The following is a 23,999-nucleotide window of genomic DNA, read 5'->3' as shown; positions in this document are numbered from 1 at the left end:
AATATTTTGATGATCAGTAATTTACAAACCAAAAAAAACCTGTAACTTCTAAACATAAACTATATTTTATTTTCCAATAGAGCTACAATGATCCCATCGATGTAAAGACATCTCAGGCATCTCAGATGATGAACTCGAAGCCTCCAGTGTTCCATGGAGCTGGGCAGGGACACACTGCACTGTATCTCAGTTCCCATTACCATCAACAGCCCACAATGAATCCACATTTGTCCAGCATGCATCCTGGAATCAACAGGAATATAGCTCCCAAACCCAGCAACCAAATGCCAGTGACTGTTTCTCTAGCAAGCATGGCTGCCTCCCCGCCTCCATCTCTTCAGATGAGTCCACCTCTCCACCAGCACCTACATATGCAACAACACCAGTCAATGTCAATGCAGCAGTCCATTGGAAACCAACTACAGATGCAGAGTCAGACAGCTTTGCACTCACCAGCAATGCAGCAGGTTGGTTAAATGGAAAACACTTTTTTTTGTGATGTTGTTTTATGTTGCCTAGAAGTGGCTGCTAAATTGATTTAGAAAATAATAATTATTGCATATTTTATGTATGTCAACATCTTAGGCATCTACAGTACATACAGCCTTTGTTTTAGGGGAAGACCAGCTACTTTACAAGTCGTTTTTTTTTTACTTTAATTTTATTGAAAATATAACAAAAATATGGAGTGGAGAGAACTCACTAAGGGTGAATTAACAACAAAAATACAAGTGACACATACACATCCTGCATAATACTGAAAGAACCCTGGTTGAGAAAGCCTGCTGTATAGCGAGAGCACTACCCAATTACCTGCCATGTTCCCTAGTCATGTGGGTGGTTAGCAAAACCAATCCAAGAAAATTGGAGCAATTTCGATGCCCATTTCAAGTACGCTGATTCCAGAAAGTAGCTATTGTTTATTCTTACTTTCCTTTTCACGTTTGAGAATAGGAAGAGGAGGCTAATATTTCCCTCTTGAAAATTTTGTTGCAGGACAGCATTTTTGTGATAGAATGAACACTCGTATGCATGATGCAGGATCTCATCGAAAGTAATGTAATGCAAACAGTGTGATTGGTCACAGAAGATTTCAGTTACATAGATATGGGACTGAAGATCACCAATGTAACCCCAATCTCATGCTGTAGACAAAAGAATTGGGCTTAAAGCGGACCAGAACGTAGAACTTCCTCTCCGCTCTAAAATATATGCAACAGCATAATAACCTTTAAAGGATACCTGAACTGACATGTGACACAATGAGATAGACATGTGTATGTACAGTGCCTAGCACACAAATAACTATGCTGTGTAACTTTTTTTCTTTCTCTGCCTGAAAGAGTTAAATATCAGGTATGCAAGTGGCTGACTCAGTCCTGACTCAGACAGGAAGTGACAACAGTGCGCCCCTTAACTAATAAGAAATTCCCCTTTTTTTACCTTTTTCTTGCTCTCAGAAGCCATTTTCTGCTAGGAAAGTGTTTTATAGTTGGAATTTCTTATCAGTGAGGGTCACGCTGTAGTCACTTCCTGTCTGAGTCAGGACTGAGTCAGCCACTTGCATACCTGATATTTAACGCTTTCAGACAGAGAAAGAAAAAAAGGAACACCGCATAGTTATTTGTGTGCTAGGCACTGTACATACACATGTCTATCTCATCATGTCACATGTCAGTTCGGGCATCCTTTAAAGAAAAAAGTTTTTTGTTACAGCAGATACAAAACCTGCAATAAATCTGCACTGTGTCTACTTCCTGCTTTCATGGAAACAGACATAGAGCTAACATCCTGTGTTTACAAATGACCTGTTTTGCCATGGCAGAGTAGATTCCTAAGCTGACACAGCAGAGTGATCAAACTATAGTAGTGCTTAGTCACAGGGAGAGGGGGAATTAGGCTAAACTCTCGAAATACATACAGGATGCATTTCTCCATGTTTTTCTTCTGTCCTGTGCAAGAGTTCAGGTCCACTAGCCAGATGATTTTTCCTTATGTGTTGCAAAGAGGTTGAAAATGTTCTGGTTTTGGCCAGTATAATTAAATAAGAGGCAAAAGTTCATTCTTGCTTTTTTATCCTTTCAAGTGTGTATGGTTATGTGTTTATTTCTAAGAAAGTACAGTATATTTGAAAGCTTGCTGTACACACCATGAGTTATAAAATTGATAGCATTTTGAAAAATGTTGTGCTGTGACTTTTGCTTTCTTGTTGATCACAATCTTTATTTGCTGTGCCAGCAGCTTGTTATTCTAAATCTGACACCTCGAGCTGGAATCACATCTTAAGTGTGAAATGTACAAATATTTTTCTCTAGTAAATCATTTCTGTTATATGATATTCATTTCCTTCTTGAATTGTATATTTGTTCACGAGCTGTGTGCAATCAAGAAACAGTAAACTGCAGTGGGAAAGAATGATATTGTCAAAACTGTCAGGATGAATAATGTAGGAATTACACTTCTGGAGAAAAATTGTTTTATTAATTCTCTAGATCTTGGCTGTACTGATGGTTTTTAAATATTTGATAATATTAGACTTAAGCGGGAGTTTTGTGCCATCTTTTGTTTTCACATTTAAACATCATGGGCCCTATGCAAATCCCTAACTCACCAGAGATTAGTACTGGCGAGTTCTAGAATTAGGCGACGGGAGTGGACCATCGCCTACTTCAATTCCACTGGAAGTTCTTTTCCCCTCATGCAATAACCAGCTTCACAAGCTTTTCATCAATCATGGGTGATAACTTTTCACCTGCTCATAGAAGGTGAAAAGTCTCTGTGTGCAGCCAACTTCTTTTGGCATCTGAGAGCCTCTTTAACTATGTAGACCCTGGATGTCCACCTTGTAGATAGGTCAAGGGAGTTTTTGCCTCCTTACCTATTTAGTGTAAAAATGTTAGCGCTGTTCTGTTCCTGCCACCCCCCCCCCCCCCCGGCTCATCACTCCCTGCTCCTGCAGTGCCGCTCTTCTGCCCGGCACCCTTGGCAAGTTGGCTACCGTTCACTGCACCACCACTGGTGGTCAGGAGCACACACTGCATGTCACTTCTTGCTGGCTCTCCAATGCTATAGTGTTCAGGGCAAAGCATCTTTGAGCCCCCTGCTGGCGTTCGCCATTGGTTTAGCTCATCAGCCAATGAGAATCTTCCCTGAGGAGGATTTTCATTGGTCAGTTTATTGGGCCAATGCAAATGCTTTGCCAGTGCTCACTGAATATTGTAGCAGAGGAGAGCCAATGGGGGTGGATAGGTCCTGGGTGGATTATGTTGGGATTTGAGAGCCCCCTTTAATAAGGGGACCCCCAGATGTTATACCCTTCCAGGTTAATAGGTATAGTGTGTCACTTTTGACCCTATACCTATGTAGTGAAAAAAGTACACTTACACTTTACAGACATCCTTGCTCTGTTTTGCTGGTACATTACGTTGTGTGATGGAACGAAATGCAACATGGTTCAAAGTGTCTGCAAGAAGATAGGATGTCAGCAGCTGGAAGGGATTCACTAGAGTGGGTAATTGTGACTGCTAGTAGGCTGTATGGGCTACACCACAGGGAAAGGCTTTTAGCATGGTGCCTTGGAAATATTTATACAACATCCATGATGATATTATATAGCATAGCATGGTGCTACTACAGTAATACTACAGTAATACAGTAATACCACATTTCTTCTTACCATCTCTGTGGTAGTATGTAGATCCTGCTACCATCCCCACTTACATCTGCGGTAAAGGAGGTTGGTCTAATACTTTTAGCACTAGCTTCACAATAAAGGTGGAATCAAACTCCAAGTACATTGGATTCACTAAATGCATAATTTGGCCAAAATGTACTCCTAACACGACCACCAAATTTAGGATCATCGTTTAACCAAGCTAGTGATTCTATCAGAGTAGTATTTCTTCATTCTCCATTTCCACAAACTAATGCTAATATCCTTACACCTGGAATTAATTATTGATCTTTATCAATTCAGTTAATTGGTTATTGGTTGAATGGTAAATTGTGGTAAATGGTAAATTCTGCAGATAGCACAGAAAATAGGATTGAGCTATGTGGCACTCCAAATTTTATAGGTGCAGGGTTGGACATGACATGTCCTAGGGATACACTCTGTGTTCTGTCAGTCAAGAAAGATCTAAACCACTGGAAGACTATGCTACAGTACTCCTGCAATCTATTAAGCAAGATTTCATGGTCAACTGTATCAAAAGCTGCTGAGAGATCCAACAGAATTAGGATGGAACATTCACCTCTATCCCTGGCCATGAACAGATTGTTGCAGACCTGGATGAGGGGCTGTTTCACAGCTGTGGTGTTTCTTTAAGGCAGATTGTAGAAGGCTCAAAGTGTTGTTTGCTGAGAGCCTGGTTTCAAGTTGCAGATAGACAGCTTTTTAAAAACTTTGCCTAAAAAGGGGAGGTTGGAGACAGGTCTGTAGCTGCTCATTGCATCTGGAATCATGGACGGGGTTAATAACTATTGTTAAATTATTTATTAATGTATTTTTATTTGAATATTCTTTTTTGGCCACAAGATGGAGATAAACACTGACCTTTTTGCCAGGAAGTGTTTGATAACTTTTTAAAAAAAAATTTTTTAATGAATGAACATGGCTCCTGATTGAAGTCATGTTCATTCATCTCCAAGTACTTTAATTGGCTCAGGGAACCTATGTCCCCTTTTCACAATTACTGACGTTTAAGTCCCGCCATGAACTAGCACCCATTGCTGACAGGACACGTATATATGTCCTGATTGATTTAAAGAGACTCAAGCTAGATGCATATAAACATTCAGTTTGAGTTAAGAGATTAATACAGGTTATTGCATATACCACCATGTAACTTGAGGTCACTTTTGGCTTGTAATATTACATAATTTTATTGCTCTTGGAGTCAAAATTGCTCCACAACAGTTTCTGTTTGAATAAAAAGATGAAAATGTTTGCTCATATAAGTTCAGGTTAAATCTATTCTAGACATTTACATTACCTCTGGAATCCAATTTTAAAGAACTACGATCACAAGTGATCATGTAAGAAAAAAATAATTGTCCTATCAAAATTTTAGAACATTGCCTTTACTCAGCTATGACTTACCAAGCAATTTTTTCAGCATTATCTATATCAGAAGGTACTTAACAGGTAAAAAAAAAAAGAGTATTTACTTGGCAACATCCTCAATATCACAAATAAACCATTTGAATGAAGAAACTTGATGTTTTGTGAAACAGTCTCCTGCAATAATACCGAAAGAGATATTTTTTTTTTTCCAAAAAATTTTTTATTCGAAATAAAGCATGAAAATTGTTTACAAAAACAGTTCGTAAAGTATTTGTACAAAAAGCATCTTTTATAGACAAGACAGATGGTCGATCAATATTGCACATCAGAAAAGATTAATCAATATGTTTGAAAAGCATATCTGGTTAGCCAATTGTTGTCACCATCCGCAAGTGATAATTTTTACATTTAACTAGAAGTCTACATAACGCATTGTAACACATCAGTTGTCCCATCATTAGTCATTCTCTTCCCCCCCCCCTTCCCGAACCCCCCACCCCGCCCCCCGTCAGATCCGGTTTACTCTGTTCCTCCTTCCAGCTTTCACTGATATTAGATTTTAGATTATTGATACTTCTGCCCCCGAACTTCAGGTGTCCAGTCAGGTCTTAAAGTTTATGCTACAAGGTGGTTCAAAAGTGGTAGCTTACCCACTATCATTTTAGCATATTAGCATGCCCTCATCAGCTTTTTATAATCCTCAGTATTTTTAAAATCGATCCATTGGGCCCATATAACATAGCATTTGTGGGATAGGTCTAACTTTACTGCTCTTAATTCTTCCATAGTGTGGATGTGGTCAACTTTAGTTAACCAATCTTTCATGGAGGGTACTCTATTTGATTTCCAGTGTCTCGGGATGAGTGTCTTAGCCGCGTTGAGGAGGTGGATCAAGAGGGAGTTCTTGTATGTCTTAATTGATACGTGAAATACCCAATTTACCTTCCGGGAGATGATAATGGAGACTCCTTTAATTTTCCCTTCCGGGGAGGTGGCATTGTAGATATAGGGGAACTTTCTGTCTCTAAAAACTGGTGAGTTTCCCCTCTGAAAATGGGTCTCCTGTATCATTAAAATGTCACTATTCAACCTGTTTGCTTCTGAGAACACCCACTTTCTTTTGTATGGCGAGTTCAAGCCCTGCGCATTTAAAGACATCACTGAAATCTTTTCCTTCCCCGTCATAATGTAAGTTTAAACCCCTCCCTATATTCTTTATTTGGCTTAGCTGGGTTTTTCCAGTGGATAGCAGCTTTGAGGTGAACTTTGCTGGACAGGGGGATATCAAATGTCGTATACAGAAACCAGATAAGGGAATAAGGCGGAGGGCTAGTGGGCTGGGGGGGAGAGGTCAAAATGTGGGACAGATAGACAGAGTAGGGGGGTTGCGCTGCCCCCTACAATTCACTGTAACTGGTGACTCTCACACTGGTTAGTGTGGTGTCTTGGGTGTGGGGGTGTATACAGGTATGCTCGCGAGAGTACAATGCGTTGGAATCACACCTAAATAGGTGGAATTGGTGTATTCTCTGCAATATACTGTAATTCTCCTTGCCAATTAGATCGCACGGAAGATTAAAGTATAGTTGGGTTCATGAGGTGTTGTCAATAGGGAGATAGGCACCAAATGGTATCTTATGTGGCTGAGATTTCTAAGTAGTCTTAGTTTAACTCTTCTCTATATAGGTCTTATATATTGTACAGTGGGTGGAATCTGTTCACTGCTATAGGCTTTGTCAGGAGTATGAAATTGGGGTTGCAAGAGCCTTGCAGGTGATGTGGCCATCTGGAAAAAGCCATCTAGGTTTCTTACATCATTTATCTGGCCCACCCCTGATTCTTCCAGAAACCTATCCCTGTCCCCAATCCAGACTATAATGTTAATATAGTGATTTTTCTGGCGAAAAATGAGCCTGGATTACCAATACAGTCATAGCCCCCATAGAGGGAGGGTTGGTCCTAGAACATAATACAAAAGACAGTGTATTCATATATATCCCCTTCTAACGTTTATGTGCGTCTCCTCCAGACTTCCGCGGAAACACCCCAGGCGGTGGGGCCCATTCAGCGTGTCTGGAGGAGTACTTGAGCTTCTCTGAGATTTTTGACTGAGGCCTAAAACAGTTCCTACCACTGCATTATGCTATAACATTAAGAACATTAAGAGTATAGTTCACTCCGTACCATATATTAAGTGAGAATAAAACAAAACAACATTGAGTGAACAAGGTGCAGTGAGGTAAACCTGCGCCATAATATGGTAGGAGTGGGAACAAGTCATTATGCAAGGATTTAAACTTCTATCAGAGCAGAGCGGTCAGATAGCTAAAACGTGCCGCTCACAAACAGTCATCTTACGTGTCTGTAGAATCAGCAAATGGAGAGTGTGTCCCTGTAAAGAAATTATTTAAAGTGATATTCTCTTTAATGAGAATTTAGGATTGGTCTTCCTCTTGCGACATCACATCTCCGCTCGAGTCCTCTGATGATCTGCGACCCCCAGCCGCATCTGTGGACGCTTGTGCTGGTTGCGTGTTTTTATTCTTACGGCGTCCGTTTCTATTCCTAGGCCTCTGCGTTTTCGGAGCGGTAGACGCTGCCCATGGCGGTGCGCGACCGAACTCAGACTTCCACTCTTCCAGGTCGGGGACAGAGATGTCGAGGTCAGCACAAAAATCTTCTAGCTCTTCCGGTGTTTGTAAAGAGAAAACTTTGCCTTGGTGTGTGACACTCAGCCCAAACGGAAACCTCCATTTGTAGATCATTCCTTTTTCTCTTAGCAATTGCAGTAGTGGTTTCAAGGCCCTCCTCTGTCTCAGCGTTATTGGGGACAGATCTTGAAAGATGAGGATCTCAGATTCATTAAAGTAAATTTTCTCCCTGTTTCTAGCGGCCTTGACTATTTCTTCCTTTAAAGTGAAGGAACTGAGGCAACAGATAATATCCCGTGGTAGGTCTGAGTCCCCGTTTCGCGCCTTCAAAGCTCTGTGCGCGCGTACAAACTCTATAGTGGTGTCAATGTCTCTTTCCAGCAAGTTATTAAATAAAGATTGCAGGGCACTGACTATCTGCGTAGGGGGGATTTCTTCCGACATACCTCTTACTCTCAGGTTATTTCTTCTGCCTCGATTGTCCAGATCTTCGATAATTCGGAAGGCATGTTGTAGCTGTCTATCTTGCTTGGAGGATCGCTCTTTTAAGCTGTGGATATCTTTAGCTTGAGATTTAGCTGAGCTAGAGATAGCTTCTACTTTGGAGGATAGACCTTGTATGTCCCCTCGCACAGAGGCCACCGCTGTCTGCAACGCATATTTGAGGTCCCCTGCTACCGCGTTTAAGTCTCCCAAAGTGAGTACCTTTGAGGCAGGGTAAGTCGGGCCATGTTCCTCCGTCCCACTGTCTGCTGTAGCTCGTGACGCCGCGGCTTGTGTTTCGTTTTCCGCCGCCATCTTGCTTCTGGTGCCCACGCCCTGCGCGGCCTTTTGAGTTTTAAAGATCTCCGGGATTCCTCGTTGCCCCGGGCCTGGAGAAGCGTCTCTCTGCCTTCCAGACTGTTTCGGCTGCTTGTCCTTCTCCTTCACCATCTCCAATGTCGCTCTATCAGCTTTGGTATGTCTCTAGGGCGCCTATCTCCCCGGAGCTCCTCGCTTATGCGTCTAGCTGCATTGGCTTCCGGTCACGCCCCTCCCGAAAGAGATATTACATCCCAGTTTTCATATCAACTGCAAACATTCAGTAGATTTCAGACAAATCAGTGTTATAGCTAAATTATACAGTCCCAAAGTACTGCACAGATTATTGTGTTCACATATTCTGTTCTTTTGATGTCTGTGAGAACATAGGACATTTAATAAATGTACAGTATATTTGCATTTGTACCCAAACAGAATAAAAGCATGGAAGAAACTGGTAAAATTAAATCTTTCATATCCTTCTGCTTATAAGTAGCACACATTACGTGCACAGAATGTTTGCAGCTGTTATCAGTTTTAAGCAAAAAATGTTAAGATCACAGCTGGCTTATATTAAATGGAAACTAAATACAAGTTAAATGGCTTGTTAACATAATTATAAATGAATTTACATAAAACAACCTCTCATACTATTCACTGGCCAAATGGTGTTTGAGTGGTTAGCACATTGGTCAGCAAAGCTACATTCTTGAGCGTCATTCGCTCTTGGAGGAATCTATTATTGCTATCACTAATTATAGTAATAAGATCCACAACAACAGTAATAAATAATAATACACCAACATACAACACCAGTTACAAAAAATAAAAGTGAGCCTATATAAACTATATATAAAAAACCCAGAATACAATGGTTTGCAAATCATTTAAATACTGTAAATTGATTGGGTTTAGAAATAATGACTGAGAGAGATGATGTGTTTCTCAGAAGTAAACATATACAAGGCTACAACACTTTGTGAAACACTAGGCAGGCAAGCAGTGCAACCGTTTTAGAATAACATTCTTCAACAAAAAAAGTACAGAGTATTAGGCAATTCAATCATCGACAGTACATAAGATTGGGTTGATGTAGCTCTGTAGATTTTATGAGCTGTAGGCTTGCTATACACCAGCAGTTCTAAATGTAAGCCTGGCTTCAGGGGCATAAAGAAATAATTTGCATATTCAGTAGTGATGCATTGTGGGAGACCACAGTCATTCGCTTAAAGCAGAATTATCGCAAATACCTTCTGTTTTAAGAAGGCAAACTACACTGAGTGTTGGCTTTTTAGTAGGAGGGCTTTTCAGTTTCTTTTAGTCCCCTACACTTTCCTAGTAGTTTTGTGTCACCCCAACATGCTTGGGTGTTCTACAGAAACCTGAAAAAAACACTGAAAGCAAGGTAAAAGGCCAAAAGTTATGATTGGATGGCCAGGAGCTTCAGGACTTTTGGTGGCACTGCATTAACAACTGCATTCTGTCACTAAAATCTACTGTCTGTAAATAGTCTGTTTTTGCATCCACGACTGAGAGAAGAAACCAGGGCCCATATGCAATTAACTTTTTCTCCTGAGTTATCTCCTAGGCGATGATTTTTCATTTTCTGTTAAAAACGTTTATTCAGCACTCTGCAATTGAAAAAGTACCAAGAAGTAGGTGAAAAAGTACTGTCAAAATTATTTTGAGTATTTTCTTCCTTGCTGGTTGTTTAAAGGGCATTTTATTGACAAGTTTGAAAATATCACTTAGGAGAAACCCAGGAGAAAAAGTTAATTGCATATGGGCCCTTATTCTATACACTTTTCTCCTACATTTCTCCAGGGTGATATTTTAAAGAGGAACTCCAGTGAAAATAATGTAATAAAAAAAGTGCTTCATTTTTACAATAATTATGTATACATGATTTAGTCAGTGTTTGCTCATTGTAAAATCTTTCCTCTCCCAGATTCACATTCTGACATGTTTTACATGGTGACATTGTTACTGTGGGCAGATTATGTAGCTGGTCTGGCTTTAACAGACAGCTGTAAGCAGCTATTTCCTGTCTGAACATTGTTACATTGTGGCAGTTTGCCCAGAGTACCGTAGGGTACCAGAGCCTCTTGTGGGAGGGGTTTCAGCACAAAATCAGTCATACAGCGCCCCCTGATGGTCTGTTTGTGAAAATCATTATTTTTCTCATGTAAAAGTGGGTATCAGCTACTGATTGGGATAAAGTTCAATTCTTGGTCGGAGTTTCTCTTTAACAACTTATCAATGAGATGCCTTATAAGCAACCAGCAAGGAAGAACATCTTCTGAATATCTTTGACAGCACTTTTCATCTACTTTTTGGTACATTTTGGGACTTTTGCAGAATGCTGAAAAGTTATTTTATATAGAAGATGAAAAATTACCTTCCTGGAGAAAACTTAAAGAGACACTGAAGCAAAAAAAAAAATATGATAAAGTGAATTGGTTGTGTACTATGAATAATTACTAGAAGATTAGCAGCAAAGAAAATATTCTCATACTTTTATTTTCAGGTGTATAGTGTTTTTCTAACATTGCATCATTTTATAATATGTGCAGATTACACAACACTCAGCATTCAAAATGAGTCTTTCACAGCAGTCTGTGAAGTAATGACCTCTCCTCTAGCAGAGGAAAAGTAAATAGTCCAGGAACAGTTGAGATAATAAAAGTCAGATAACAGCCCTCTCCACCACTAACTTAGTCGGAGAGCTTAATGGCTTGTTTGCATAGAGATAACAACTGGAGTTTCTCAACTCTTCCTGTACTGGAAACAATTACACTGATGTATCTGATCTTAATGTTTTATTTCTTAGCTGTGCTACAAATACAAATCATAATATCATCATTTTTTTTTGCTTCAGTGTCTCTTTAAGGAAATTGAATAAAGGCCCATAGCTCCACCAAGAAGATAGTGAACAATAAATAAACATGACCTAGAAACTTTGCCACCTTCTCTGGGCCTAAGCTCATTTCAAATTGATTAAGGCAAATTTGGAATACTATTCTGTAGTCGGACATAATATGGACATGGTGTGCATTTCATGGGTAGCTTGCACACCTGAGAAGACACCATTAATATAAATGATACTGTATATATAGCACTACATGCAATTTTGTTGTTGGGGGTTCTCACTACAAAATGACATATTGCAACAGCATAACTCAATAGTAAGTATCTTGGTGCTTGAAAAGCCTGTCTGAAGTCCAGACCTTTCATTTACTGAAAACATCTGGTGCATTATAAAATGAATATGCAACACAGGCAGTCCTGATCTGCTGTGTAGCTCACATTCTATTTTAGATAAGAATAAGAAACCATTTCACTTTTAAAACTATTAAAACCATAGAAAGCTACACCGCACATAAGTCCTAAACCTTGCACACAATTTGGAAGCACGGGCATAGATTATAATGGCTTATTAAAATGGCTACAATACACCCTTCTTTTTAGCAATTAGGTACAAATGTTTAATAGCTTACCTACATCACACCATAAGGCTGGTTACACATTGAAAGCGTGCAGGAGAACGGCTCCTGCACGCGTTGTGGCGTGTCGTCAGGAATCTGCGGTGCGACGCTGAGTAGCAGCGGTAGTAGTTAATTAACCTGAAGGGGAAACGCCGATTCCCGACGATAAAATGCGCCCGGGTGTGTCGTACCGCAACGCATCGAAACGCAGCGTCGGGTGTGAAAGGTAAAATAAAAGTCTATGGACTTTCCTTTTACCTTGGTTAACGCAAAGTATGGACTTTGCGTTAAAATGCCGAAAAAGGGCTCTGGTGTGAAAGAGCCCTAATACATTCTGCTGGGCACCCTGTCAGCAAATGCACCTATTGTCGCTATCCCTACCCTTTAGATTGTAGGCCTCTGGCAGGGCCCTCCCCCCTAGTGTTTCCAGCTGGATTATGCAGTCTTACTGTCCCTCACCCCTCTTGTGGACTAGAGCACACTCTATCTATTTTGACCAAAGACACTGTCCTACTGTGATCAAACCATTTGCATGATCTTGTTTTGTTGTGAGCTCCTTGTATGTTTACCCATTTATCTATTGTGCAGTGCTGCGTAATATGTTGGCGCTTTATAAATACAATAAATAATAATAGATTAACAAAGGAATGCAAACAGGTCAAAATAGAATTGGGGTGGAGTTAATGTTAGCACATTTAGGAATTGGTTTGAATTAGGCTAGGGTTAGGGGAAGTTTTCAGTATAGTCAGGGTTAACAGTAGTTTGGTAGGGAGGTTAGGTTTAGGCATAATTTCAATATTGTGGGGGAAGATTAGGTCTTTTAAAGGGAATCTGAAGTGAAAGAAAACTCATGAGATAATGATTTGTATGTGTAGTAGTGATTCACCCTGCCAGTAGTAATGATGCTAGCATCTCAGATGAATTTTAGAATGTAGATCACAATGAGGTAAAAGTTTACAAAGGACAAGCATTTATGATATGATTTATAAATTAATATTTCAAAAATAAGTAAATTGATTCATGAAGTTATATACAGTAAAGTTCCTCTTTGAGGCTAAAAATTAAAAGTTAAACCCTGCTGGATTTTTTTTTCCATCAAAATGGCAGGAATGATTATTTTCAATCTGAAAGATTGGAAAATTGCATTGTACACAGGCGCCATTACTGAGAGAAGGTTTACAGTGAAGCACAACCAAACATTATGTTGTACTGCAAGGTCAACCTAACATGCTAGATCAAGGACGGTGAGCTGGAGGGGGATTTGTTCCAACATCTTACAGGAGGAAAGAGCAACGGGAGAATTCCTTCAATGCACTGATGCTCAGAGGCCTTTGAAAGAACACAAAATGTTTATTTTGTTGTAGTGCCCTTTACCATCAAAACCACTTATGATAGTGGAATGATATACTGAATTAATGACAATAATACCAGGAAATACCACAGGGTGCCTCTACAGCATGACAGCACACTTTTATATAAGTATGTACTGTTTATCACTGGCAAGAAAGCAGGGCCATATTGCTCATTTCTCCATTGCACTCTATGTGCAGCTATTTCCAATCTTTGTCTCTGCTCAGCAATGTAAATTGGAATCATTTATTTCTCCTCAGGCTAGAAAAATGGAAGTAAAGCTCTGTCAGAGTTTTTTTTTTCTAGCATGACCTTGACAAAGCAATCTCTCCTGTATGGGAATGACTCTTGCAGCAAACGTGCTGTATTATTTAACCTGAGGGCTTTTGCTTTTATATAACACATTTCTAACACTCTAAACTATACTTCTGTATAAAATAGTCAGATAAATATTATATCTATTATTGCTTTGCAAGCTATTTTTTTTATTTCATTCTGATATATATATATATATATATATACTGTATATATATATATATATATATATATCCATTCTTCCAATCTGCGCTCTGCTGATGAGATTTTTCTGAAACTCATTCATATTTCACCTCCTATAAACGATAGCAACTGCACAGCATTGTAATTAGCTATCACAATATAGTGATCTCGTTCGTGTAATGAGCTTTCTGTTTTTCCTTGAAACATGCACAGAATGTTGTGCCATGTATTCAGCATCCATAACACTTTTTTCAGATTTATACCACTGAGCCATTCATCATTCATTGAAAATAAAATTATGCCCGGGATGCTTCCACCTGTTCCACCTGTGGCATGGGTAAATATACAGAAATCAATGCTCTTATGTATCCCTTGTTATTTAGAGATCTGCCATGGGACAGCTGTACACACACTACATTCTCAGTGGAGACCTCAGAGAGATGGTCTTGGAGTATTTTTCTCTAGTGTGTGTATGAGGCTGAAGTGGACAATGCTATCACCTGAAAGTTCTACTTTCTCGGGTTTGAATATTGGGCAGGAGGATGAAGCAGGCTGTTCTGAATGCCTGAACTGGGCACCACCATAGCACTAATGCTATAGTGTACACCCAACGCAAGGGTAATTTGGGGTTCCGGCAAGAGGGTGGAAGCAGCTCACCCTGCGCCCAACTCACCGACGGAGTACTAAAACGTACATCTGGAGGACACTATACAAAATATATTGTCCTGGTGCTTCCATATGCACACTATTTTAGGTGCTCTGGTGGTTACCTCCCATAACATAAAAACATAGTCTTAACTTTAATAGCTTACCCCAAAAACTGTGATTTTGGCTGGATATTTAGATTCTGAGCAACAACCAAATTTTTAGAATATACAATATAAGACGCTACATTATACTCCTCTAGAACAACCTTGTTAGTACAAATAAAACTGGCCATGAATAGCATAGCTCAGAACTGCAAGCCAGCTTTAAGGAAACATGATAGAAAAATAACACAACAACTTAGTAGCTATTAGATGCCCTATATGCAAAATATTAAGAGAATTAGCATACATTTTAAACACATAGAAAATACATCTCTAATATTCTTGATTATGCTAAGCTGTATCCAGAAACATCACTGCACAGCCCTTAATATTTCAACAGAGCACAGGATGAAGAGAGATTCCAAAATAAACAGCCAGACCATATGTAAGTGGGCAAAGTAAGCAGAGCCACAGCCAAGACTTAAGCTTAAAACCAGATTGCCACAATAATAGTCATTGCCTTCCAAAGACACACAGAATTAGGCATATGTTAGACTAGAAGCATCATGCAGTTAGTGTAGTGAAGAAAGTGTTGTGCTTAACTCCTTTCACGCCCATTATTCAAGCAATTCTCCTGGCATGTTTCATATAACATACTCCACCCCGTTTGAATCTCTGGCTAGATTCTACCTAAGAAAGTGATGTGCTTCAGAGCTAGGGGATTCTACGGAAGGTTGTGAGTACCACAACAGAGAATTGCTCATGCTCTCGGTACAGCACTGAAGACAAACTGTCAATGCTACATTTCTAGCACTGTCAGGTTCAGATACCAGAATACCACGTACTTGAGTACGAAGAGAACGTATTAATGAGGACAGCTTCTCTAGCAAGTTGCTGCCAGAAGTTCCTGTAAGTAAGAGAGGAAACTCTGGGCAGCAAAGGGCAGGAGGGATGGTGCTGTAATCCAGTAGGAAGTCAATCCAGTAGCAGGTGGAGTGAATGAGGGGTGACAAACCAGTTTGCAGTCTAGTTGGTCATCTGGACAGGTGATGCTTGGGACAGCGTTGGAACACACACAGCAGGAATGAGGTCAGGAAGAGTAAGCCAGTATTCAGCAACGGAGCATGTAGTCATATAGGTAGAGGTCGGGAACAAAGCGGGTAATCAGACAGTCCAGGAGTTGGCAATCAATCAGGTTATCAGACAGGCCAAGATCGGTAACAGAGCATAGCAGAAGTTGGCAAATGGACCGGTACTCAGACAAGCAAGGATCAGCATCAGACAGGAACATGGTAAATAACAAGTCACAAAATACGCACACACTAGCTGCAATACTGCAGTTGGTAGCGGCACTCCTCAGTTGAAATATGCCTGTTGGTAAGTGCACGTATACGCATGCACATAAATAATCAATTGCAAAAAAAAGTTGTAAATATTACTTCAAAACTAAATTTGAAAATTAAAAAAAAATAAAAACATGTACAAGTACAGCATGTGTGCAAAAATAATTTTAACATGGTAGAAATATTATACAAATACATTTGTAAAAGATAAATGTTATTACAAGAAAAATATGCTACATTATTCTTGAGTTACTTCCTGAATTGCAGTGCAATTCTAATCCACTATTTTTTGTAATCTTCTTGAAGAGAGCTGAGAACACCCTGGCTGCATTTTGTTTACATTATTTCCACATTAGCATCTCCTTTTCTTCATTTCCTGTTCCTACAGGAAGTGGCTAAATCTCTTCCACAGGAAGAGAGACAACAAGGAAATCAGAGCAAAGTTGAAATGAAGTAGAAACTCTACTGCTGTTTTTTACTTTCCTCCTGCAATGTGCATGTTCACAAGACAGCAGGATAAACCTACTCTTTTTCATTCCCCTGTTATGTGGTATTAGTCACTCACTCCCAATGGTTCAGCTCCCCCCCCCCCCCCCCCCTCCCGTGTGTGTTATGGGTGGATCAGAAAGGTGAGACTAAATCTACATACACATGTAGAATAACATTTGTGCATGATCCTTTAGGGTAACAATTTGGAATTATCATTGTACAGACATGTTTCTTGGATATCTGCCAAGCAGCCTGATCTATGGATGAGTTGGAGCTGCTCTACTACAAGTTCAACAATAATGTTGGCTAAGGACATTCCGGCTTGGCGAGTTGTAGGAGAGGAGGCCACCAGTCTTGTGCACATACCACATTTTAACGCATTTCTAGCATTAACTTTTTAAGCTGTGCATATAATTTCATTAGGTGGAACATGGAAGAAGAGAGTAAGCTCATTTTTATTTACTCATCAAGGAGGGCTTTATTGTTAATGTGCATGCAATCAGATAAGATAAGGCTATAATGAGTTCTGCTGACCTGGTCATTAGAAGCTATTAAGGTCAGAGACCATAGTAGATAGGCTCCTGGATCTACAGAAAACAATTAACTTTCATAATAGGATATTTGTATTATTGGAATCACTATTTAAACATGTGCCATGCCCTTTGTCATGCCACAAAGCTATCAGAACATGTCAGAGAGTTTTATAAGATGGGGGAGTGGCAATCTGGCAGAGAGTTTTATAAGATGGGGGAGTGGCAATCTGGCAGAGCTCTGAACCAGACAGAGGTCAAGATCTACAGTATGAAAAAGACATAGCTGGACTGTTGAACTACCAGGGCGTAATCAGTGTTTTAGGTACAGTATCTGGAGGCACTTTGGGACACATGCAACAGATTTCCTCTCTGTGTTAGCACTTTATTTCCATACCATAGTATAACATTTGACACAGTAGATAAGGAACTGATGGGTTTTGTGTTACTTTCCCACAAGAAATCAATGCAGCCAATAGGCTTACCTTTTTCAAGTAAGCAGTCAGTTGTCACGTAAGGCCAACAAGACAAGACACAGAACATTTATATTGCATTTTTCTCCTGACCCGCTCAAAGCCACTTACGGCTTGCACCACGGACGACCAGGATCATTAGGGAGCCTTGTCTAAAGACCCTTAAGGGCCCTTTTCCACCAGCGCTGGCCGAATCGTAAAGTCGCAAACCGCTAGCAATTTTACCTTCGCTACGGTTTGCTTTTTAACATAGGAATCGCGGTAGGTCATTTCCACTACCGCGATTCGTTTTTGACGGGAACGCGAACGCGCGGCAGAGCGATATTTGCCGCGATTTTGCTATGCAGTGCATAGCATAGTAAAATCGCGGCCGCAAACGTCGGGAAATCGGCGGAATTGCGATTCAGCAATCGCTAGTGTTCAGTGTGAACGCTAGCGAAGGCTAGTGGAAAAGGGCCCTTACTGTTTTTGAGTCAGGATTTAAAACCCTGGTCAAAGGCTCAAATCCCACATCAAAAGCAACAGCCTTACCAGTGCTCTATCCAGCTGACAACATGGACAATTCCCTATTACTATATACTAAATATACATCTTCACATGTTTTGCACTTAACAATCACCACTAATCACGCACTACTACACACACAAATATAACAAATATAAAGAAATATATATGATGCACGCCTGAATATATACTGTACAAGTACCTATAATATGTATATACCAGTGCGTGAGTGGTTATATATATATATATATATATATATATATATATATATATATATATATATATATATATATTTAATAGATTCTTTAAACTAATTTAGTAATTAAGTAAATCACTGGAACAGCACAAATACACATTTAAAATTAATAGTTATTTTGAAACTGCAGGCAGGCTATTTATTTTTCTCTTGCCACAGTGCGGAGTTTGATTATTATTTGTTACTCATTAATTCAAATAACTAGTATAGTGCTTTGCTTTTTTGTTAGTTGAAAAAGAAGTGTAAGTATAAAGGAAGCAGATGGTCCTTTTGTGATTGAATGAAGAAAAAGGGTTCTGAGAACAATGCATGAATAGGTGTAGCCTAATAAAACACTCAGCCACCTGCTGCCAATCTCTTTTCAAAAAGATTCTGTTGCATATTTTGAAAATTAACAAGCAATGTATCCTTGAGTCTAATGTGAAAAAAACACAAATTCAGAGGAATATATCTCTATTTGCTGTGTCGATTGTTTTGTCTCTTTGTCTTTAAATCCTTTTATTTTTCTTCTATGCAAACCAGTTTATGTTCTATGTGAACCTTCCTTTCATAGAGCGACATAATTACTGAGCATTGTGTAGTTTGATGCCAGTATATCGATAATGTGGAAAGTAAAATATGCATTTGTTTGAATCTTTTATGCCGTGAACATCATTGGTGCTTGGCTTATTCATTGCTTGCTTTGCATTGAAACTAATTATACGGCATTTTATTTTTATTAGGGATTTTCTCTTCAGTCAGAATACCAGAATCTTATCTGCCCAACGTCTACAGCAGCCCAGGTTGTTACCCAAGCAATGGAGTATGTCCGTTCAGGATGCCGGAATCCTCCAGGACAGGCCATAGAATGGAACAATGACTACTGCAGTAGTGGGTGAGCAGAATACCAGCACATACTAGTGTCTTTTTCACCATATGCAGTATACTGTATAAACGTATATATAAAACACAGTACATGAAGATAATAAAAATGACCTGCAAGTAAGAAGGGGATGTCCTCTTGTGCAGACCACCACTATACTCTCTTAGAGTCTGGAAGTCTGCTTTAAGACCCCTTTCTTGCTGCAGCAAGGTTGGGCAGCATTCTGGCTTTCCCCCAACCATAAGGTGATACAAGAGACTAGACGGTACTTTGATGGTACAACACCCAGATTTAGGAAGAGTCCAGCTTAATCTACATAAAGTGTGCCACTCTGAAGTCTAAACACGGACCACTAAGACAATCATGGTTATATCAATTTTATCTGCAGATTATAATACCACCTTATAGCAGAGATACTTACATATTTTTCGGTATGTGAGCTGCTTCGCAAATTACCAAGAGAAAAAAATCTACCAAGTAGCAGAGCCAGTTTTAGGTGAAATGGGGGACACACACACACATGAACCAATAAAAGAGTAGTTTTTGACCCCTCACTGGTCTCTCCATAACTGTATTAGGGTTGCCAATGCTAATCATGCATGCATGCCAAGTGCATAGTGGAGTATTATCTCACCTCTCTGGCTACTGCACTGCCTCCTTCTTTCATCTGCAGCGTGCTTCAGCCTCCATCTCCATTAGCACCTCTTCTCCATTCTCTGCTGGCATGTATATACTGTGTAGCATGCTGGCAAGTCACGGGGACAGAGATGCTGCTGCAGGGAACCATGGAGATGGAAGGATACACTGAAGAAGGAGGAGCGCACTGGCCAAACAGGTGAGATGCTGTGTGCACTCTGAAGTGTGCAATCTACACAGAAGTCCTTTGTGATGCACTGGTAGATTGTAATCAATGCAATAGGCACCCCTACTTTAGAGTGCCCCTTGCTATAATAATTTACCACCACCATTATAGAAGCATTATGATGCATCTCATTACTAGGGATGGTCAATGAGATGCAAAAAAAACTTGAGTTGATGCAGGATAATGTGCTCATTTCTGTGTGTATGCAGTGTAATCCAATCAGAGAACTGAAACTAGCATATTATACTTTGGGAATATTCAGCCTTTATATTTCCTTAAAAAATACCAGTTGCTTAATTGTTGTGCTGGTTCACAAACTAGGAACAACCATTTAGTCAGCAGATTCAGAACTCCTACATACTTGTTGCTAGTGAGTGAATCAGACAGTTTTGCAGGCTGATGATAAGCAGAACATCCAGGAAAGTTTTACTTAGATAAGTCTAAAGCACTTTCCACATTTCGCTCACTTCAAGTTTCCCATGCAAAGCTTGTACAAGGTAACAGTTCTGCTGAGCACAGTGGAAAGTAACATGGTTACTTTCTATGGCGTCATTTACAGTGGTAGTGTGTCAACAGAAACAAATAAGGGACCATTTTGGAATGAAACTCAATTCAGTTGTAAAGATTGGAGAAGAACCGCACTGCACACCAGCATGGTTAGCCCTAGTTCTGAGCCATGTGTATAGCTCAACACCTCTGCATTTGCGATTGGACCTAAAGGTAGCATATGGGTACTTTTCTCCTATTTCCAGTCAAATTGTGCTAAGAACAGAAACAAGGAGAGCTGAACTGCCTGTTTACTTGTACCATTGAAATACAGATAGGGTAAATAATGTAAATTACTCTGCAGTCACTCTTTAGTAAAGTTCATGTCCTCTTGTAAGTATATATGGCTGTAAACCCTGCATCTTCCAGAGAGATGTTTTTGATGTGTTGATACATGTAGCTTTACTACTGTGTTGTTCTGCATACACATGTAGGCAAACATTTGAACACCTGTGATATAATTACACGTTTTTTAAAAAGAAATTAACAGAGCCTTTGAAAGGTAGGAACTTAAGTATACATAATTTGTGCAAATGTTAAAACAGATCTGAAAACATAATTATTATTCAGTTCCCAAGGTGATCAAACTGGAAAAATAAAAGATGTGCAGAGACAATAGGAGACATTTTGGTGCCCTGTCACTCATTTACTCCCTGTAAAATGCATACAATTAATTAACTTCAGCCCAGGTTTGATTTAAGTCACCTGCAATTCTTACATTTTTGAAAGTACTGAGGCCTTGGGAAAAATATCTGAGCAAGATGACTTAAATATTATAAAAAAAAGGGGCGAGAAGATGGCTTGGGGTACAGTCATACAAAATCCATCACTCACTAAAAAATAGAGTATGTTGTCTTATAAGTTAACCACTTAAGGACCACAGGCTTAAAGCCTGTGCAGCTTAACAGCCTTGCTGCAGGGCGCAGCAAGGCCGCACACAAGTGATTCCATACCCCCCCCCCCCCCCCCCCCCCGCCTTTTCTGCCTTTTTTTTTTTTACAAATATTTATATCTTTATTTTCTAAATAAAATCTGTTTTTTTTTTTGTATTTGTATACCCCCTCCCTCCCTTCTTCCGCCAGGGGTAATTCAGCCTATGACAGCGGATCACCCCTGTGTCACACGGCTGTCCCCAGTACAGCGCTGCCTTAGATCACATCGCTATACGGAGTAAATAGCGGTTTTGCTGTCTAACAGTCTCCTAGCGGCGATCGCGTGACGCAGTCGGCTAAAGGTGCAAATCTGTTGTCTAATATAAAATAAAATGGTGGGGCTGTGTGGCAAAAATTAGGAAGAAGTAAACACAGCTACCCAAATTAAAAATATGTTTTCATGCATGAAAAACATGTTTTTATGTCTTTTAAAGGACTACTGTCATGAAAAATTTTAAAATTTAAAATACATGTAAACATATACAAATAAGAAGCATGTTTCTTCCAGGACCTTGAAATTGAAAAAGTACCAACAAGTAGATAAAACGTAATATAAAAATCACTTTAAGTAGTTTCTTGCTTGCTTTTCAATTGTAAGGTGCTGGAAGGTTATTTTGTACAAAATTGCTTCCTAGGAAAGTCTGATGGCTATAAGAAATGCATTTATTTATTTCCTAAAGTATGCTGTTATTATTATTAGTAGTAGTAGTAGTTAAAAATGTTCTTCATGTTCTTTTCATTTCAAATTGGCAGTTCGCGTTCTTATATTATTCTTACTGTGTTCAATTATGGTATGATATTGATTGTAATTGATACTGATGATGAGAATGATTATCAAGATTTATTTCATTAATATAATCTTTATCAGTGTGGGTATCTTTACAACAGGTATTCCAGGAGTTTTCATATATATCCTGTATTATGCATAACTTGTGCCAACTGACTCTGGTCAACCCAAGAGATTTCAAGGCTCTGCTCAGTTCTTTTTGTTAATTATTTTTTCTTGTCTACAGAAACATGCAGAGAGACAAGGCACTGTATCTAACTTGAAAACACAAGCCAGGAAGAGAAAGTGTTTTCAGAGGAGGAATGCAGGGACAACTTTTTGTCAAGGATCGCATTTTATGGCCACGGCAGAGCTGCGGTTTATTAGAAAATTACAAGTTGCTAAGCACTTAGGACATTTGCATTTGTGGACCATCCACTCTGGGAAAATAGTCTTGCTTCTCTCTTGAAACTTCTTTACATAACTTCATTTCCCCTTTATTGAAAGACAATTACTAAATAAATTTGGACTCTTCAAATACGATATCGGTTTTGCTGTGAAGTGCTGAACTAGTAAGCTGCCTTAGCAACTGTCATCTTGACTAAAAACTCATGGAGATCACAGTGATTTTCACAAAGGTCATGTATAAAAATATCTACGAAGGACTGTTGAAAGGCTTGATATAGCACTCATAGCAAGGTTGTACATAGCATGAGTGTCCATTCTCCTAGAGTATAAAATGTGGATGTTATTGTAGCTAAATTACTAAATTTCAAAATGGTACATTCCAGATGGTGAATTTTGAAAAAAAAAATCAATGGTGAGAATTGGCAAACATTCATATTTTTGCTTCATTTTTTATTGCTTAATATGTCTATATTTTCAGAAATATCTCAGAAAAGAAAGTCTCCTTCCCCCCTCCCCAAAAAAGTTTAAAAATCGGCTACTCATAAAGTGAGCTGTAATGAAAGCAAACACATTTATTTTGTACCACATTACAATGGCTTTTTTGTATCACTTGTGTACTTGTTAGTAAACGTTATTATGTCCCTATATGTATAAAGACTGCCAAACGCTTACATGTTATTTTACTAGATGCAGAAACAGATTGGGAACTGCTAAATTATAACCTTGATATCCGGCAATGTGTTATTGTTTCTCCATACTGTGTCTGTATTTAATCTTTTTATTTTATTATTTTTTAATTTTTTTTTATTATTAAATGGAGCCTGTTGCGCCTATTTATGAAATAATAAATCTAGGTGTTTGTAAGTAATTTTCTTAGCTTTTTAAATATGTTTCTTTGATGTTTTCACTTTTTTGCTGGAAAAGAACTATATTGTTTCACAATTCATGTGAATACATTTCCTTTCTACTGTGACATGAAATAAAACCAAACTTGCGTTTTTAAACTACTATAAATAAAAGTGATCAACAACTTTCTCTTTATCATTATTTTCATGTTTTCTGGACCTGTAATTGAAGACCAATGATGTACTGCACAGTAATGGACAACCATGTTGCGACTGTTTATATTTATACATTGCAGTGCCAGGAAATAAGCCCCAAGAGTAAACAATGTTGAAAAGATTTGCTTTTGCCTCATAGTTTTCTATCAGGACTTGGCTCTGCAAACTTGGCAAGAGGTAGTGATAAATTGTTCTTATAAGCTCCTATGATCACCCGTCAGATCCAGTGAAAGGACTGTGAAGCAAGGAAAAATGCCCTACTTGTGTTGTATTTAACATGAATATGAAAGGTCTTTTGACAAATGGGAGAATTCCCCCAGGCCACATATCAGTCAGAATGTCTTTTTAAGTGAAAGGCAAATGGAGGA

General features: G+C 39.1%; 1 protein-coding gene across 2 annotated transcripts in view; it reads left to right on the top strand.

Annotated features, from left to right (window-relative positions):
* The window catches only part of TOX (thymocyte selection associated high mobility group box), a 390,770-nt gene extending 367,054 nt beyond the window's left edge, over positions 1–23,716 (top strand). For both annotated transcript variants that reach the window (XM_068237428.1, XM_068237427.1), the window contains 3 exons: positions 81–467; positions 18,917–19,068; positions 22,410–23,716. In XM_068237428.1, the coding sequence (XP_068093529.1) occupies positions 81–467; positions 18,917–19,068; positions 22,410–22,446 (576 nt within the window). In that variant the 3' untranslated portion in view covers positions 22,447–23,716. The remainder of the gene's footprint in view (positions 1–80; positions 468–18,916; positions 19,069–22,409) is intronic.
* Positions 23,717–23,999: the final 283 nt, after the last annotated feature.

This window comes from Hyperolius riggenbachi, chromosome 5 (genome assembly GCF_040937935.1).
Source record: "Hyperolius riggenbachi isolate aHypRig1 chromosome 5, aHypRig1.pri, whole genome shotgun sequence".
Taxonomy (NCBI): Eukaryota; Metazoa; Chordata; class Amphibia; order Anura; family Hyperoliidae; genus Hyperolius; species Hyperolius riggenbachi.
Note: the sequence above shows the minus strand (reverse complement) of the source record. Positions and strands in the feature narration are given on the sequence as shown.